General features: G+C 41.5%; 1 gene segment (V, D, J or C); it reads left to right on the top strand.

Annotated features, from left to right (window-relative positions):
• Nucleotides 1–15,588: 15,588 nt before the first annotated feature.
• Nucleotides 15,589–16,137, top strand: LOC141499633 (immunoglobulin lambda variable 3-25-like). The segment is given in 2 exon segments: nucleotides 15,589–15,686; nucleotides 15,821–16,137. Coding segments are annotated over 2 exon segments (363 nt in total).
• The last annotated feature ends 3,557 nt before the right edge of the window (nucleotides 16,138–19,694 follow it).

Below are 19,694 nucleotides of genomic sequence, written 5' to 3'. Positions count from 1 at the left end.
ATTTCTAATGTGATTTACCCCAGTTATCTCAGTTAAGAGTCCCAACATGACTGATCATAACCAGGTGGGAGGTCATTAATTACTAGCAAAGATGCTCTGGTCTGACCTCAGACATTTTCAAAAATCATTTGCTTTGACAACTATATGCAAAGATAGTTTTCAACAACCATTTTAGTAAGGTTTTGCGTTTCAGAATTTTTCCTTCCCTCCCTACCTTCCATCTCCTGTCCCCTGACAGAAAGCAAACTAACATAGGTTAGACATATATAACTATATTGAATATCTATCCTTATTAATCATCGTGTGAAAGCAGAATCAAGTTGAGTGGGGAAAAACATTAGAGACAGAAAAAACATAATCCATAAGACAACTTTAAAAACTGAAGACAGTAAGCTTTGGTCTTTGTCTGAGCTCCATGGTTCCTTCTCTGGATGTGGATGGTATTTTCCATCACAAGTCCTTTAGAATGATCTTCGATTCATTTGCGGCTGAAATGACTAAGTCCACCATGTGTGGACATCACCCATTGTTGACATTAGTGTTAACAGTGCTCTTCTGGCCTCAGATTTTTATTAGTTGCATGACCCTGGACTACTTCCTTGACTGTATCTCAGTTTCCCCAACTGCAAAATGGGCATCATAACAGCACCCGCATTCCTGATTTCTGGATTTCTGTCCTTCACACAGGAACTGAAAAGGGTCATTGGGCCTCCAGTCATTCCAAGACTTTAGAGAGAGAAAGTTGGTCATCCTGCTGGGAAATGCAAAGAAGAAAAGAGAATTCGACCTTCCAATCAAAGGGGAGACTTTGAGGACTTTGCTTACATGCATTTCCTGGGTGGGTGGGACATGAGTGGTGCTTGGGATGTGATTCAGCACCTGTCGCCAGGTATTCTCCAATCATATGTCATATGGATGATCCCCAAGAAGTGGACCAGGCAACACTCATTACCCAATGGTGGTTTTCTACACCTTAGTTTTTCTTGTCATAAAGAATGTGACCCACTGCGGAGAAAATTGAAAGTTAGTATGGAAGAAAGTTAGATTAGACCAACAGGTCACACCTGTTACCAAGATAAGATCAAAGGGATACAGGATTTAGACGTAAAAACAATACTACAAGCAAATTAGAAGATCAAGGACTAATTTACCTGTCAGATCTATGGAAAGGGGAGCAGCTTATGACTAAGAGATGGAGAACATCACCAGAAACCAACTTGATGATTTTGATTACATTAAATTAAAAAGCTTTTGCACAGATAAAACCACTGTAACCAAGATCAAAAGAATTGTAGTAAACTGGTAAACAATCTTTACAACTAATGTTTCTGAGAAAGGACTCGTTTCTAAAATATACAGAGAACTGAGTCATATATTTTTAAAAAAAGCCAATCACCATTTGACAAATGGTCAAAGATATGCAAAGGCAATTTACAGATAAGGAAATCAAAGCAATACATAGTCATATGGTCTTTAAAAGGTTGCTCCAAGTTTTGATATGAAAAGATGGTGTTTTAGTGGCTGGCAAGCACAGAGAGGCTGAATACATCAACCAGTATTTCAGGTGAACAATTCTGTTCAAGAAAGCCCCTGTCTGAATCTACATAAATGTCTAAAATACCTAAAGCTTCCCAGAATTTTCTGAGGGAAGTCTTAAGAATCCCCTGAGCTCTCTCTTTTTTAAATTTAATTTAATTATTTGGTTTTTGCAAGGTAATGGGGGGTAAGAACTTGTTCAAGGTCACCCAGCTAGATAATTAAGTGTCTGAGGCTGGATTTGAACTCAGGCCCTCCTGACTCCAGGGCCAGGGCTCTATCCACTGTGCCACCTAGTTGGCCCCCCATTATCTCTTTCAACCTTCCGTGAAGATTGGGGTTGATAAGCAAAATAGAGGGGTTGTAGTTTACCTAATGAAGCTCCTTTGAGATGGGAAACTATCACTATATCTTTCCAGAGGTTCTCTGTGAGATGGAATGATTTGTCCTAAAAATATTGTTCAACCCCTTTGATTTCTATGTATCCAGCAGGAAAACATAGACAATAACTAAGGCATATTTGTACCAGAAGGAAGATGGCTGCTTCATGAAGTCAATCTTCCAGATTTCAGATGGTGTATCTGGCAGAGGAAACCTTCCTCAATGTGACTTCAGGGGCTTGGATGTATTGACTTGGGGCAGGGGGAGAATACATCTCATAGGCAGTGATAGCAGCCCTGTGAAAACTACTCAACCAGTATTTATAAACAACTCTACTGGCTTGTCAGGTGCTCAATGACTGAAGGAATGATGGAGTTCCATCATAGGGAGAGATAAACTCTTAGGGAGAATAAGAAGTCCATTGGGACCAACCCATAGTCCTCTAGTCTTATCAAGTTTACTTTCCTCCTTTTGAAGTCTTCCTAGATTTGTGGTTTCAGCTGCTTTGTCAGTCAAGTGCGGGTCACGACATGAACATGGTTTTCTGGACTGATCCTTATAATTTCTATTATTGTTGTTTTGGGGATGCAGCAAACAGGCTAATAGATGGGACCTTTCTAAGGGACTGTCCTCCATCTCATAATTATCAGTCACTCGGAATATATACTTGTCCTCTCCTGCCTCAAGTTTGGCTTGTGCTACTGGGCATCAGGGAATGGAGAAGCTTCAGCCACTTCGGCCACTTCAGATGCACCATGGAAGCAGAATGGTCCAAGAGCAGCAGCAGCCTCACAATGAGACCTGGGGTCAATCTATCCTAGAGGCCTCTGCCTCTTATGAGTCAGCAGCGCCCCCACCCCCAGTCAGTGCATCCTAAGTACAAGCCACCAAGGAGCCCATTGCTGACCAGACTTGAAGACTAGTGAACAGCAAGACCCCAGGCCCAGAACTTACTCACAGCCATGCCGTGTTAGCAGCAAGGCTTAACCCTGGAAGATGCCAGCAGTTAGAGTCCACACCTGGTGTAGGTCAACAGGGAGGACCCCCCACCCCCACTACTAGTTTGAAGGGAAGCCTGTCCTACACGCCCCTATCTCACTAGTGGGATTTAAAGTCTGTCCCTTCCCCTCAGTCTGGTCTACTTACTGGCACAGATGGTCTTCCAGGGTGTGCCAAGAAATTCAGCCCTGAAGCCCAGGGAAAGCAGGCAGTGAGATCCGAAGGACTAGAGCCCATCTCTCACCTAGAAATACCAAGGCAGAATCATTGAGCAAAATCATTGAGCTGAAAAATTACTATGGTAATAGGGAGGATTAAGTCATGGATTTAGAAGGGAACAATACTGGAGAAATGGCTACATGTGAAGATCACAAAAAAAATCTAATTTCAAGCTCAAAATCTAGTTTCAAGCTCCTAGCCTGGGTCTGGCCAACAGCAAGACATAAGACAAAGCCCACCCTACCCTCATGAAAAATACTGTCAAAAAAAGGCAGAAAATAGAACAAAAAACAATAAACAAAGCCTGAGTTTACGGAGTTACTCTGGTAATAAGGGGTGAACAAAGCAGGAATTTATAAGTGGACAGTATTCAAATGGCTCCATGTGAAGATCAAAGAAAAATCGAATCTGGTCTTAACTCCAAAAATATTACCTGAAGACAAATAAAAGTATTTTGAAAACCAAAATACAGAAGTGGAAGAAAAAATAAGGAAAGAAATGAGAGTAGCAGTAGAATATCATTGAAAAAGATAACTTGGAAAAGGATAGACAAAAATTTACTGAGGAAAATAACTCCCTAAAAATTTATATTTGATCAAAGGACAAAGGAAGGACAATAGATCTCTGAAGAAAACAGCTCCTTAAAAATTAAAATTGAGCATATGGAAACTCAGAACGTTATGAGATGTCAAGATATGATAAAATAAAATCAAACATGCTTTTTAAAAAATAAGATAAAATGTGAAATTTCTCATTGAAAAACAATTGACCTAGAAGATAGATCCAGAAGAGAAAGTAAAAGAATTATTGAACTATCCAAAAACCATAATAAAATACAAACACAAAAGGCAAAATTCAAGAAATTATCAAAGAAAGCTGCCCTGATAAATTGGAACCAGAAGGTAAAGTAGAATGGAAAGAATCCACCCATCTCTGTTGGAAGGTAATTACAAACTGGAAGATGCCAGGCAACTTCCAGATCTTTCCCATTAGAAAAATTCAAAGTCACCTCCTTTAAAATGCGCATTCCTAATATGTACTCAGGGGAATGGGAACAATGACCACGGTGTATTACTTTTGGAATCATTGGTCTACCTTCTTCATTACTTTAAGTTGTTTAGCCTAAATTCACATGCCTGAAAACAACATGCTAAAAAACGTCTGGGAGCAAGGACACCTTTCTGTTACCCTCTGTTTGTAGAGAGCACAGTCCACATGGCAACCTCATGAGATTGATGTCCATATTAATGAGTGGGATAATGTTTTTTGAGATTTCTTCAGTAAAATATTTTAGATTGAATCTGGTTAACTATGGACCCCTCCTCCCTTGACAAAGCAAACTTCTGGGATATTGTTGAAGAGTCAACTCACCCCACCTTGTCTGTTGATGTCTGGAGAATCATTCAAGTCCTGGGACTAAAGAGATAATCTGGTTTCCATTTGGATGTTTTGCTCTTTTCCCTAGATCAGTTTGCTTTCTTTGAATTCTATGCCCCTTTCCCTAGGGCAGTTTTTATGTTTAGATTGTAAGGCCACATTCCTCATTAAAGAGGGTGGGTCAGTTGGGGGGCGGGGACCGAGTTAGGATAAATGTGATTTTGGGGCCTTTTTCTTTTGCCTCAATCTCTTTAACTGATTGTGGCCCATTTCTCAAGAAATGAATAAAGCCTTCTCTTCATACCTTGAGAGATCTCTGAAATTTATTTAAGTGGCATTTGTCCCATACATTAAGTAAGGAGCTTCTCAGGAGACCAAATTTTGTCATAATTTTCCATAATCCTTCATGACTCACAGTATCCAGACTTGTTGGTCAGATCTACAAATGTTGAATACAGACCTCTGTTCTATCACTGGCATTTGTCCTGGAATTGGTGGGCAGCAAACACCATATCAACTGTTCCTTGCCACTTTCTGAAGCTACACTGGCTCTCAGGTAGTAACCCTGTTCCAGATGTAGGTGCAGCCTATTGAGAAGAACTCTACCAAGAATCTTACCTAGAAAAATTTAAAGAGAAAGACCCCTGTGGTTGTCAGAGAGCAATCTATTCCCTTTCCCATTATAGAGATGATCAGTGGAGGCAGCCTTCAATTCTTGCTGGATAGCCTCCTCCTTCCATATAACCTGGAAAATTTCTGTCAGGTTTTGAATGAGAAATGGACTCCCCAACTTGTAGATTTCAGCTGGAAAGGAATCAGCCACTTGAAAGGAGCCTAATGGTACAAACCCTCTTTTTCAGTTGAAGTTTCATCTAGATGTGGATTAACCTCTTCTGGAAGTAAAGGATCCATGACTACTGCCCTGATGGATGATGGTCTATTAAGAACACTATGGTAGTGTTGAGTCCATCTCTCAAGGTTCAGGTCCCTATCATTAATCAATGGGCCTCCATTAGCACTGAGTAGTTGAGATGCAACATAGATCTTTGGTCTACAAATAGCCTTCAGGGGAGAGAGAGAGAGAGAGAGAGAGAGAGAGAGAGAGAGAGAGAGAGAGAGAGAGAGAGAGAGAGAGAGAGAGAGAGAGAGAGAGAGAGAGAGAGAGAGAGAGAGAGAGAGAGAGAGAGAGAGAGAGAGAGAGAGGCACAAGGTAACAAAGCCTATTGAGATAAAGAGAAGTGAATTTTCTCTCCAGAAATTTGTCTTTAGGGTCTGTGTAGGATGAAGATTCTTGCTCCAATAAAAGAACATAAAAATCCAAAAGAGAGATGAAAGACACATATGGGTGACCATGCAGGGAGGCATCAGGACATGAAGAAAGCAAGGAGAATGTTAGCTGGACTTAAAGGCAAGGACTGAGGCAGAGGAACATTTTGGCATCGTGAGTGTCTAGTTCAGAGGGCAGTACATAGTAGGTGTTTCAACAATATTTACTGAGTGGGGGATGAATCACAGAAGACCTGATCATCACTCCATAAACTCCTTGGGGAAGAGGAACAGGAAGGAGACAGAGCCTCTCCCTCCCTGACAGTGCCCATGACGTGAAGGATCAGTGGGTTTTTCCCCATTCCTGACATGCCCTATTCCTCCTCATAAACAAGAACATGTCCACTCCACACTTCCCTCCCCTGAGGCCTCCCTGCTCTACAGGAAAATACCTTATTTTCTCCCCATGACTCTCCACCTCCTCTTGCCCCATAAAAGATTTTTCTCATTTTTCTGGACTTGTCAAGCCATTATCTCTTTCTTCCTTCAGCAGGTGACCTTGCCTTCAACTTTATTGAGAGCATTGAGGTCAGCCCATAATTGATCTCATCTCTCCTTCTCCTCCCTCTCTAGATCTCCATCTGTCATGGAGAGACTAGTCAATGGGGCTCCAGTCATTCCAAAACATTCCTTGCCTAGAGCCACTGGAGGTGTGAGGAGGTCACCCCAATGATGCTGGAGGGGTTCAGCACCCTGTCTCCTGCCCCTCCCAGGAGCCAACATTGTGCCTAGGGTCACCAGAGGGAGCTGTTGGCCTGAGGAAGGGACTCAGCTTGACTGGCAAAGAGTCAATGGGTCCTCAGCCCCTGAGGTCCCTCCTTGGGGCTCTTTGGTTGGGTGGACCTCTAGCAGGTGCTTCCTCCCCCGCCCTTTCCATACTCATCAAACAATTTTGGGGGAGGGGGCAAAGCTGAGGATGGTAAGAAATTAATAACAGCCTGGTATTCTTCCCTATGCCATCCAAGGGATGGTCCAGGGCTTTGACAAGGACTTCCCAATCCCTCTGAATCCAGGGCAGGGATGCTAGTGTTGCATGTCTGCCATCTTTCCGACAGCTTGGAACCCTGTCCAATGAGGCTCCATTGCTTACCATGAAACCTTTCCTGGCTGCAGAAACGGTAGAAAGACTCAGTCTTGAGGAAGGGGGGAGAGAGGACACAATATGAATGGAGATAAATTAGAGACTGAGCCAAGACTGACAAGGAGAGAGAGGAGGACAAGGTGATAAAGGAGGCTCTTTATCCTTTTTAAAATTTTGTTGCTAAATATTGTTTTTTCTTTATAAACATGTTCTGATCACCCTTCCTCCAGGAGAGCTGTCATGTTTTTAAAAGAAAGATTTTATTTATTTTGAATTTTACAGTTTTTCCCCCATTCCTGCTTTCCTCCTTCCCCATCCCCACAGGAGGCAGTCTGTTAGTCTTTTACATTGTTTACATGGTATACATTGATTTAAGTTGAATGTGATGAGAGAGAAATCATATCCTTAAGGAAGAAAAATAATGTATAAGATAAGAGTCTTTGGTCTTTGTTCAACTTCACAATTTTTTCTCTGGACATAGATGGTATTCTCCATCACAGATACCCTAAAATTGTCCCTGACTTTTCAACTGATGGGAATGAGCAAGTCCATCAAGGTTGGTCATCACTCCCATGTTGTTGTTAGGTTGTACAATATTTCTGGTTCTGCTCATCTGACTCAGCATCAGTTCATGCAAATACTTCCAGGCTTCCCTGAATTCACATTCCCTCCTGGTTTCTAATAGAATAGTAGTGTTCTATGACATCTATGTTGCTAAGCCATTCCTCAATTGAAGGACATTTACTTAATTTCCAATTCTTTACCACCACAAACAGGGCTGCTATGAATATTTTGTATAAGCGATGTTTTGACCTTTTTTTTACCTATTTTTACCTTTTTCCTTTACATTTTTTACCTTTTTAAACCCTTTTTTCATAATCTCTTCAGGGTATAGACCCAGTAGTGGTATTGCTGGATCAAAGGGTATCTACATTTTTGGTGCCCTTTAGGCATAATTCCAAATTTCTCTCCAGAGGTTGGATGAGTTCACAGCTCCACCAACAATGCATCAGTGTCCCTTCCAACATTGATCACTGTCCTTTCTGGTCATATTGGCCAGTCTGAGAGGTTTGAGGTGGTACCTCAGAGATGCTTTAATTTGCATTTCTCTAATAAGTAATGATTTAGAGTAATTTATCATATGACTATGGATTGATTTGGTTTCCTCTTCTGTAAATAGCCTCTGCATATCCTTTGACCATTTGTCAATTGAAGAATGGATTATATTTTTGAAAATTTGACTCAGTTCTCTGTATATTTTAGAAATGAGTCTTTTGTCAGTAATACTAGTTGTAAAAATTGTCTCCTAATTTACTACATTTCTTCTGATCTTGGTTACTGTGGTTTTGTCTGTACAAAAGCTTTTTAATTTAATGTAATCAAAATTATCTACTTTGTTTTTAATGATGTCCTCCATCTCTTCCTTGCTCATAAACTACCCCCTTTCCATAGATCTGACAGGTAAACTAGTCCTTACTTTTCTAGTTTGCTTATAATATTATTTTATTATGTTTTAAAATCTGTATCCATTCGGATCTTATCTTGGTACAGGGTGTGAGGTGTTCGTCTAATCCAAGGTTCTCCCATAATAATTTCCAATTTTCCCAACAGTTTTTATCAAAGAGAGAGTTTTTATCCCAATAGTTGGACTCTGGGTTTATCAAACAGAAGATTACTATAATCGTTTCCTGCTACTGCACCTAATCTATTCCACTTGTCCACCATTCTATTTCTTAGCCAATACCAGGCAGTTTTGATGAGGGATGCTCTGTAATATAATTATAGATCTAGTAAGGCTAAGCCACCTCCTTTTACACTTTTTCTTTTAGGTTTTTGCTAGGCAATGTGGTTAAGTGACTTGCCCAAGGCCACACAACTAGGTAATCATTTAGTGGTTGAGGCCAGATTTGAACTCAGGTACTACTGACTTCAGGGCCAGTGCTCTATCCTCTGGGCCACCTAACTGCCCCCTTTTGTACTTTTTTTTTCATTGAATCCCTGGAAATTATTGACTTTTTCTTTCTCCACATGAATTTAGTTACAATTTTTCCTAACTCATTAGAGTAATTTTTTTGGAATTTTGATTGGTACATCACTAAACCAGTAGTTTAGTTTTTGGAGAATTGTCATTTTTTATTATCTTAGCTCAACCCATCCATGAGCAGTTGATATTTGCCCAGTTATTTAAATCTGAATTTACTTTTGTAAGATGTGTTTTGTAATTGTTTTCAAAAGGTTTTTGAGTCTGCCTTGGCAGGTAGACTACCAGGTATTTAATTTTGTCTGAGGTTACTTTGAATGGGATTTCTCCTTCTAGCTCTTTCTGCTGTACCTTGCTAGTCATATATAGAAATGTTGAGGATTTATGAGGATTTATTTTATATCCTGTGACTTTGCTAATTTGCTAATTATCTCTAGTAGTTTTTAGATGGTTTATTGGAATTCTCTAGGTATACCATCATGTCATCTGCAAAGAGTGAGAGTTGCATCTCTTCCTTCCCTATTCTAATTCCTTCCATTTCTTTTTATCTCTTATTGCTGAAGCTAATAATTCAATGCAATATTGAATAGTAGTGGTGATAATGGGCATCCTTGTTTCACCCCTGATCTTATGGGGAATGCCTCTTGCCTCTCCCTGTTGTGTATAATGCTTGCTGCTGGTTCCAGATAGATACTGCTTATTCTAAGGAACAGTCCATTTATTCCTCTACTTTCTAGCGATTTTAGTAGGAATGGGTGCTGTATTTTGTCAAAAGCTTTTTCAATATAATGATATGATTTCTTATGTTTGCTATTGATATAATTAATTATACTAACAATTTTCCTAATATTGAACCAACTCTGCATTCCTGGGATAAATCCTACTTGATCATAATGTATTATCCTAGTGATAATTTATAATCATTTGCAAGGATTTTATTTAAGATTTTTGCATCTATATTCATCAGGGAGATAAGTGTATAATTTTCTTTCTCTGTTTTAACTCTTCCTGGTTTAGGTATCGGCACCATATTGGTGTCATAGACAGTGTTAGGGAGAGTTCTAACTTCTCCTATTTTTTCCAAAAAGTTTATGTAGAATTGGAACCAAAGGTTCCATAAATGTTTGAGAGAATTCACTTGTGGATCCATCTGGCCCTGGAGATTTTTTCTTTGGGAATTCAATAATGGCTTGTTGAATTTCTTTTCTGAGATAAGGTTATTTAGGTTTTTTAATTTTTTCTTCATTTAATGTGGGCAATTTAGGGGGCAGAGCCAAGATGGCGGTGTGAAGGTTGCATTTCCCAGAAAGTCCTCCCCCCCAAAACTCCAAAAGATTTTAAATGATGATGCTAGCCAATATTTGAGGGTCAGAACCTACAGAGAGACTGAGTGATACATTTTCTCAGTCCAAGATAACTTAGAAGCTTTTCGGGGAAGGTGTGTTTCACCAGGACCAGGACCAGGGGTTGGATAAAAGCCCTTGCCTCATTGCAGCTCAGTCCAGCCCAGCTGAACAACTTGAAGAGGCAGTGAGAGAATTCTGCTACACCAGAATGAGTGTGGAGTGAGGAGCACCAGCCACAGAACCTTCAGTGAGAATCCACCCAGCACTTCCAAAGCTCCCAGCCTACAGATGGTAAGGGAGCCAGGGGAGACTGCAGAAATCACTCTGCTTTCCCTGGGGCAGGACTCTGCTGTTTTCCCAAACTCACATCCAGCTTACAGTTTGGCCTTCTATACCAAGATAGCAGTGCTCCTCCTCACAGCTCCAGAGAAGAGGGGAGTGCCTGTGGTCATCTACATATAAAAGCACACCAAGAGAGCATAGGACCTGGGAGGAATAAAGATCTTAGTGGTATGTCCCAAAAAAATCCCACCAAAGCAAGTGTCTCAATAATATGCAAAAGCTCAGGAAGCACCCCCAAATCAGACACAGGTTGGAGAAATGACTAAGCAGATTAAAAAGAGGAACACCATTGAAAAATTCTTTGTCGTGGCAACCAGGTGGCACAGTAGATAGAGCACCAGCCCTGGAGTCAGGATTTCCTGAGTTCAAATCCAGACTCAGACACTTAATATTTACCTAGCTGTGTGGTCTTGGGAAAGCCACTTAACCCCATTGCCTTATAAAAATCTAAAAAAGAAAAGAAAAGAAAAAGAAAATTCTTTCTCTCTGATCCCAAGAAGGATCAAAATAAGCTGAAGATAAGGGAATACAAGCTTCTGCATCTAAAGACTCCAAGAAAAATGGAAGCTGGGCTGAGGCTATGACAGCTCAAAAAAGAATTTGAAAATAAAGTAAGGGAGATAGAAGAAAAATTGGGAAATGAAATGAGAGAGATGCAGGAAAAACTTGAAAAAGAAGTCAGCACCTGAATCAAAGAGATCCAAAAAAACATTGAAGAAAATAACACCTTAAAAACCAGCATAGGTCAAATGTATAAAACAGTTCAAACAGTTATTAAGAAGGATGCTTTAAAGAGCAGAATGGGCCAGATGGAAAAGGACATAAGAAAGATCTCTGAGGAAAACAAATCCTTCAGATGTAGAATGGAGCTAAAGGAAGCTGATGACTCTACGAGCAGCCAACATACAATACTTCAACATCAAAAGAATGAAAGATTAGAAGAAAATGTGAAACATCTCATTGAAAAAAACTTATTTGGAAAATAGATTCAGAAAAGTTAGTTCAAAAATTATTGGGATATCTGAAAGTCATGATCAGGAAAAGAGTCTTGTCCTCATCTTTAAGGAATTCCTCCAGGAAAATTGCCCTGATATCCTAGAATCAGAGGGCAAAATAGAAATTTACCAAATCCACCGATCTCCTCCAGAAAGAGATCCCAAAAATTAAACCTCAGGAATGTTATAGTCAAGTTCCAGAACTCCCAAAGTCAAGGAGAAAATATAACAAGCACCCAGAAGGACACAATTCAAATATTGTGGGGCTGCAATCAAGATCACACAGGACTTGGCAGCAACTACATTAAGGTCTTATAGGGCTTGGAATATAATATTCCAGAAGGCAAAAGAAGTTGGAGTGCAACCGAGAATCAACTACTCTGCAAAACTGAACGTCCTCTTCCAGGGGAAAAGATGGACTTTCAATGAACCAGGGGAATTTCAAATGTTCCTGTTGAAGCAACGAGAGCTGAAAAGAAAGTTTGATCTTCAAATACAGGACTCAGGTGAAACATAGAGAGTGGAGGAGAAGGGTAAATTATGAGGGACTTAATGATGATGAGCTATGTGTATTTCTGCATGGAAAAATTATACTGATAATACTCATATGATACTTCTCATTTAGTAGAGGAGGTAGAAGGAGCTTTTATAGATGAAACACAGATAAGAGCTGAATACAAAGATATAATATATTGTAAAAATGGACTCCATGGCTAAAGGTAGATGATGAGAGATGTTGGTCTCTGCCTAGATTTTGTCACATAATTTTCCAGCACCAGAAGAAAGATCTTTCCATACAGCTTTTCACAAATTGCAGGTACAAAGCAGGAGCCCTCAGAAAGCAATATTGAAGCTCCTCTGTCAATTTTTACCTTGTTGCTACTTGAATGAGAGTAGGGGGATCAACCTAAATATTGCACTTGAGAGGGAAAGACTAGAAAGAGCTGGGCTGCAAAGAGACCAATTCTAAGGGTCTGAGTTTGGGTTGCTGCCTCGTTTTTGCCACACAATTTTCCAGTTTTCCCAACAATTTTGGTTAAATAAGGAGTTTTTAATCCCAGAAGTTGAAGTCTTTGGGTTTTTCAAAGAGGAGATTACTCTATTTACTACAGCTTCTCTTGCATCTCATCTATTCCACTGATCAGCTTCTCTGTATCTTAGCCAGCACCAAATGGCATTGATGACTGTCATTTTATAATACAGTTTTTAATCTCTACAACTCGGTCACTTTCCTTTGCATTTTTTACACTAATTCCCTTGATATTCTTGACCATGTGTTCTACCAGATGAATATTGTTTCTATTTTTCCTAGTTCTATAAACTAGTCTTTTGGTCATTTGATTGGTATGGCACAGAATAAGTCATTTCTGGTCAGAAATGAAATAATCCTCTGGCTAGGAGAAGACTACTGAGAAGGAAGAAACTGAACAGCAGAAAAAAATAGAAAAGGTATACAGCCTCATTCATACCTAGCTGTATGTCAGTCTTGGCCTTATGGATACTTGAATGGGAATAGAGGGAGCAAAGTAAACACCGATGCACTCTTACCACTGCAACCAAGGAGAAATGCAATCGAGTCAAAACTGCCATCATCCAAAAAAACAAATGACAAAAGATGGAGGCATTCCATCACTTCTGAAGAGAAAGATGCTGTCAATTGAGAGGGAAAGACTAGAAAGGGTTGGAAAGAGACCAGTTCTTAGGGTCTGAGTTTTCCTGATATCAGTGGCTTCTATCCTATCTTCTGGTCAAGTGACAGCAAGATTATCTCCCAATATATTTCGTTTTTTCTTTTAATATTTTATTGATTCATTTTTACAATTGTGTGAAACAATAGTTTTCAACAATCATTTTTGCAGCATTTTGAGTTTCAGATTTTTCTTATTCCCTTCTTTCCATGCCCCCTCCTGGAATGGATTGGGGGCAGTGAGAGCAGCCTTTTACCCAATATGATTGGCAGCACACAGACCAGTCCCTCTCTCTTGAAGAATAATCCTTTGGAGTCACTGGGAGATGCTTTCCATCATCTGTGTGTTCTCACTTCTCTGCTTGGTGAAGACCAGGTCTTACTTGGAGCAGAGCTTCTGCTAAACTTCAGTCTTTCAACAAGGGACTGGGGATCCTGAATTCTAATGACATTTGATGTCCCCACTGTTCTTACTTCACCTCTGAGATCCCTCCTCTTATCTCCTCTCCTCCTTCTTCATGAGAATCCTGAATGGTCTACCGGGAAACCATCAACTGGGCCCATGAGGTCTCCGGAAAGTCCATCGAACTTCACCATTACCACTTGTCTTGGGGCTTTTTTTTAAACCTCTGGTTGTCTTTCTCAATCTTTCCACTTGCTCCCTGGTTCTAAAAGTTTAAGTCCAAAAAGTATTAAGATTCTCCACAGACTCTTCTAGAAGGAAAGATCACAGTTTCTCTGACTTCCTTTGGGGAACCTCTAACTCTTTCAGTCCAGGATACCCTAGGCTGATAGATTTTTCTAGGATACTGCTGTTTTTCCTTTTTTTTCTATTTAATTTCACCTGGTAGCATGCTCCTGTAAGTATATAATATCTTTCTGAACAGTACAGAACCTTATTTGCTGTGGGAAATTAGTCCCATTGAAAGCTGAGAATCACAGAAAGATAATTCTCTGAAGAATCAGCTTTTTTCAGGCACTGGCCAGTAGAGGGGACTGTTGGACAAAATGGGGTCTTTGCCAAATGAGGAAGGAGCTAATGCATGAAAGGACCCTCTGTCTCTGCTCTGGGGGAAGTCAAATACTAGCCCTTGGGCACTAGAGAGAGCTGGTAAGTGGGGAGCATCTGTATGTCTGTGGTCCATGAAGGATTAGAGAGCCTGTGGGTGCCAATCAAGCTGAGGGGGGAGGTCCTTGGACTAAGGGCTCACAGATCTCTCTCCACCACAACCTGGGTGAACCAGGAGTGTTTTATTTTAATGTCATAACTGAAAAGATACAAAGAAATTGAGGGAAAAGAGGGGGAAGAATCACAAACTTAAATACAAGGAAGAATGAAAAAAATCATAGAGGAAAATACTAAAATGGTGGAAGGGAAACAAAAGAGAGAGAGAGAGAGAGAGAGAGAGAGAGAGAGAGAGAGAGAGAGAGAGAGAGAATGGTCTATGAGAAGAATGTCTCCTTAAAGGAGATTTAATAATTTTAACTGGAAGGCAAAGTGTTGTCTCAAACAATTAAAAATTTAATTGTCTTAATCTTATTTAAAAAACTTACTGTCTGAAAAAACAAACTTAGAGGGAACAAAAACCAAATTTCTGAAAACTACTAAAAATACAAAAGACTCCAAGAGTGGAGATCACCCAACTCACTCATACTTTGAATTTTCAATGGATTAAAAGTCAGCAGTATGAAGCTGTGGAAAGTTGATTAGGAAAAGAAAGCCCTAAACTGCTGATTAAAAGAAGCATGTCAATTAATCAGTTAACAATCAATAAACATTTAAGAAGTACCTCCTTTGTGCCAGGCATTTTGCTAAGGACATGGGGCACCAAAATGACCAAAAAAACTGAGTAAGCCAACAAAGACAGATAGAAAGGAATGAGAATCTAGGATGTCATTTACCAGACATGAAGGGAGTTCAAAACATAGGAGATTCAATTCCACTGTCAAACAAAAGAAAACTAATAGTTGGAATGAAATCAAAGAAAAATAAGATAATTTAATTCCACCAAGTGGAATCCAATCCAATAATAGCATTAACTTTGTGAAATACAAGTTTCTATATACATACATTTATAAAACAAAAATTATAGGATTTCAAAAATACATAAGTATTACCAAACTGATAGTAAGAGATTTTAAGGTCCCTTTCTCAGAATTAGAAATGGAAAAATAAATATAAGTGGAAAAAATTGAATAAATTGCTCATAAATTGGTACTAAATCCTTTAGGTGTACAGAGCAGGAGCCGATTTGCATAGAGGGGGACACTCCTCCCTGCTGGGCCTGGGCTGGTCTTAAGGGAGCCCCAGGTGAGCCCAGCCCCAGCTGAGGAGCCTCAGCACCCAGAGCTCTGGTAGGAATCTTAACCATGGCCTGGATTTCTCTGCTGCTCTCACTCCTCACTCTATCCACAGGTGAGGCTTCCCAGGGCCCCCTCCAATGGGCCCAGGCCCCACAATGTCTCTGGCCAGACCTAGTCCTGCCTTTGCCAGCATCCCCTTGTGCGAAAGAGACTCCTGCCTCTGACCCAGCTCTTTTATCCTTGCAGGTTCTGGGGCCTCCTATGTGTTGACTCAGCCACCTTCCATGTCCAAGAGTCTGGGAGACGTGGCTTCCATCTCTTGTAGTGGGGATAGAATTAGCAGTTACAATATCTACTGGTACCAGCAGAAACCAGGTCAGGCTCCTGTGCAGGTGATTTACTGGAATGGCTTGAGACCCTCGGGGATCCCTGCCCGCTTCTCTGGCTCCAAGTCAGGGACCTTGGCCACCCTGAGCATCTCTGGGCTCCAGGCTGAGGATGAGGCCAATTATTACTGTTTGCAGTGGGATGGTGATCATGCTGCTCACAGTGACACAGACTGATGGGGAAGTGAGACAGAAACCCCTCCCAGGGTCTGCATCCTCTGTGCCCTTCCATATGGGCTCCAGAGAGGTCCCTGAAGGGGACAGAGACATTTTCTCTCCTGGACAGCCCCAGGCCCTCTTCTCATTTCTTGAGCTTTCTGCACCTGCCCATTCCCAAGAGCCCATTTTGACCTCTCTGCAGTTTGGAAGGCTGTGGATGGACCTCCCGTGCCCAGGACCAAGGCAGAGAGGCCCTTGATCACAACCCAGATCCTAGGACAGAACAGTAACTTCTTGCAGGACCAGCCTCACTTTCTGCCCTGAGAAGCTAATTTTGATTTATAAAAATGATTGGATGGTTTTGAGGCAGCTGGTGGTGAAGTGAATAGACTGAAGGGTCTAGAGTCAAGCAGATCTGTATTCAAATACAATCTCCAGAAGTTACCTGCTGGATGACCCTGGGCAAGTCACTTCACCCCTGTTTGACTCTGTTTCCTCAACTCTAAAATAGTACAGATAATAGCTCTTTTCTCCAGGATACTATGGAAGAGCCAATGAAGTAATATTGAGCAAAATTCCCTATTGCAGGCCCACACAATAGGGTCAGTGACATCAAGTATGGAGGTGTTGACCCCAGTTTAAATTAAATTTACATGAGGCAGAGACCCTTGATCTACATGTCCCTGATCCCTTCACCTTGCTGCATAGTTTTCAAAAAACTAGCCCTCTTCACTTGTACAAATGCCATCATAGCAGCTCCGTGTGTGGTGGCAAAGAATTGGCAATTGAGGGGATGTTCATCAGTTGTGGAATGGCTGAACACATTGTGGTAAATGTATGTGATGGAACTCTATTGTTCTATTAGAAATCAGGGGAGATGGGAATTCAGAGAAGTCTGGAGGGATTTGCATGAACTAATGCTGAGTGAGATGAGCAGAAGCAGAACATTGGAAACCCTAACAGCAACAAGGGAAGGATGATCAATCTTGTTGGTCTTACTCATTGCATCAGTGTACTAGTCAGGGACAATTTTAGGGGATCCTTGATGGAGAATACCATCTGCACCCAGAGAAGGACCAGGGGAGTTTAAATAAAGAACAAAGATTATTACCTTCAGTTTTTTTTAAAAAAAAAATTGTTGTCTTATGTACTGCATCATTTTACTTTCTCTCATATTTTATTTCTTCCTCAAGGATATATTTTCTTTTCTCAACATATTCAATTTTGATCTACACATAGCATGGAAACAATGTAAAGATGGTCAGAATTCCCTCTGTGGGGTAGGGAGAGGGAAGGAAGGGTGGAGGGAAAGCAGAAAAACTCAAAATCTTACCGAACAATGTTAAGTAAAAACCACTGTTCTATCGAATTGGAAAACAAAATGTTTATAGAAAAATGTTTAAAAAATAAAAACTCGACCCTCTTCAATTGTTCTTCCCATTAGGGAGTCCAGTCTGCTGGAGGGCACAAAAAAGTCATGGCCATCCAAAAACAAATTCAGGAAGCAATTAGACAAAGTCTAAATATGAATTCTTTTAGGAGAATTTTCCCTACACTTCACTTTACCCCAGCACTGTTATTATGAATTACTGGGGTTCTTCTCTGCCCCCTGAAATCTCCTAGGTGCATGAGATTGCTTACCTAGTTTGTGCTTCCGAAGGTTTGCCCCCCCTTTGTGACTTTCCTCTCACTGATATTTCCTCCCTCTTCTGTGCATTGTTCCAGGGCAATATCCTCAGCCCCCAATAGGGTCCCTGCACATGGGCTGATGAACTCAAAAACCCCAGTGGGCACTGCTCCTTTCAAATGGTGAGACATCAAGCCTTGGTGAGGTGGGTGCTCTGTCTGGCCCCATGCTAGCAGCTGAGAGTATAACCTAAAACCAAAAAAGATAGGCCCTGTCCTCAAGGAGCTGCCATTCCAAAGCGGAAAGGCAATCAAATAGTAAAATTTCCTACTGACCTTCCCTGGGACTACCACTAGGAGGGAGGGTTGGGGACTAAATGCCACCCTCCCAGGGCTCTGGACTCCTGAGCTCCTGGTCTCCAGGCCTTCTGGCCTGGGTGAAGGCTCAGCTGATGCTCTTTCTGAGCTCTTCCGAATCCCAACTTTCCTATGACACTGTCAGAATTCCCTCAGGTCCTAGACTTTCCCCATCATCCTCAGGTACTGGAAATGTACAGAAAAAACCAAAGGATAAGCAATTGTTCAACACTCACCCTGTTTCAGGGGCTGGGGTAGAAAGGCAAATTTGACGTAGCCTCTGTTCCAGGGGCTTCCCTTCTATGAGGGGGGACAAGATGCCCCTGAATATGGAAGCACATGAGAGAGAAATGCCAGTGTATGGGGTGGACGGAGGGTTTTCTTCACTGGGGGAAAGGAGGAAAGGTCTGAAGCAGTAACCTTTAGAAAAGGTCTCTGGCCCACCCCCTAGCCACTACATCCCTCCATTATCAAGTCTTTGTAATCTCCCTGCTGGGGGAGTGGGGGTAGGGTAATGGGCTCAGGAAACAGAATTGAATATTTACTTCGAATATGAATTTTTGCAGCATATGATGTGTAGGGAGACTACTGAAGCCTCATTAGATGCCTGGTGAGGCAGCTGCCATTCTGTTCCCATTTTATGGACAAAAGAACTGATCCCCAGACAGGATAGGTGACTTGCCTAGTGTCACACAACTCAAAAGCCCAAAGGAAAGAATTGAAAGCACGTCTTCTTAACTGCAAGTATAGCTCCAACTGCTGCCACACTAAGCCAGAGGATGGGTAACAAAGTGAGACTAAGGCCAGTGGGGATAAACTCAGCTCCTTCACAAGACCCACCCAACTTCTCTGCTTCTCTGTTTCAGGAGCTATTGTCCCGCTGTGCCTTGCCACCTCCTCTCTATCCCTCTCCCTCCGCTAATCGGTTCTCTCTCTCTAAAACGAGTGCTTTCTCTCCCCCCCCCGCACACTTCGATCTTTCTTCATCGCTCCACCAGGATCTACGAAATTTTGCATTTACCTTACTCTTTGGCTACGGACATGCAGAGAGAGAGAGAGTTTTCCGCGTTCCTTTGTTGGGGGCGGTAGTATTACAAACTTTGCTCCCTCCTTCTGTTCACTTCTCCCTCCCCCGAGTGAAATTCAACTGATGTCTGCTCTAGGTGAGTCCTTGAGGAGGAATCCCAAGCGAAGGGAAAGCACAAGCCTCAGAATGAATGCGATGGCAGAATAAATACACAAGACGCCTGATCACCATGTTCCAGAGAAGCAGGGGTCGGCATGGAAAGTCGACATTTCCTTCTCCGCAAAAGGGTGACCCTTGATGCCACCAGTTCTTTGGAATGATCTCTGATTATCATCCTGCTCAGTTGATGAAGTCCATTCGAATGGAGCGTCAACCACGGTGTCCTTCTGTCCGGGCTCGCTCCACTCAGCATCCGTTCTCGTCAGTCCCTTCAGGCATTTCTCAAACTCCGCTCCCAGTGATCTCCACCAGAACACTAGGACTCCCTCACACTCCGCTGCCACGAGTTGTTCAGCCTGTCTGCAATTGCTGGCTCTCCCCTCGATTTGCAATTCTTGCTACCGAT

This window comes from Macrotis lagotis, chromosome X (genome assembly GCF_037893015.1).
Source record: "Macrotis lagotis isolate mMagLag1 chromosome X, bilby.v1.9.chrom.fasta, whole genome shotgun sequence".
Lineage (NCBI taxonomy): Eukaryota > Metazoa > Chordata > Mammalia > Peramelemorphia > Peramelidae > Macrotis > Macrotis lagotis.
Note: the sequence above shows the minus strand (reverse complement) of the source record. Positions and strands in the feature narration are given on the sequence as shown.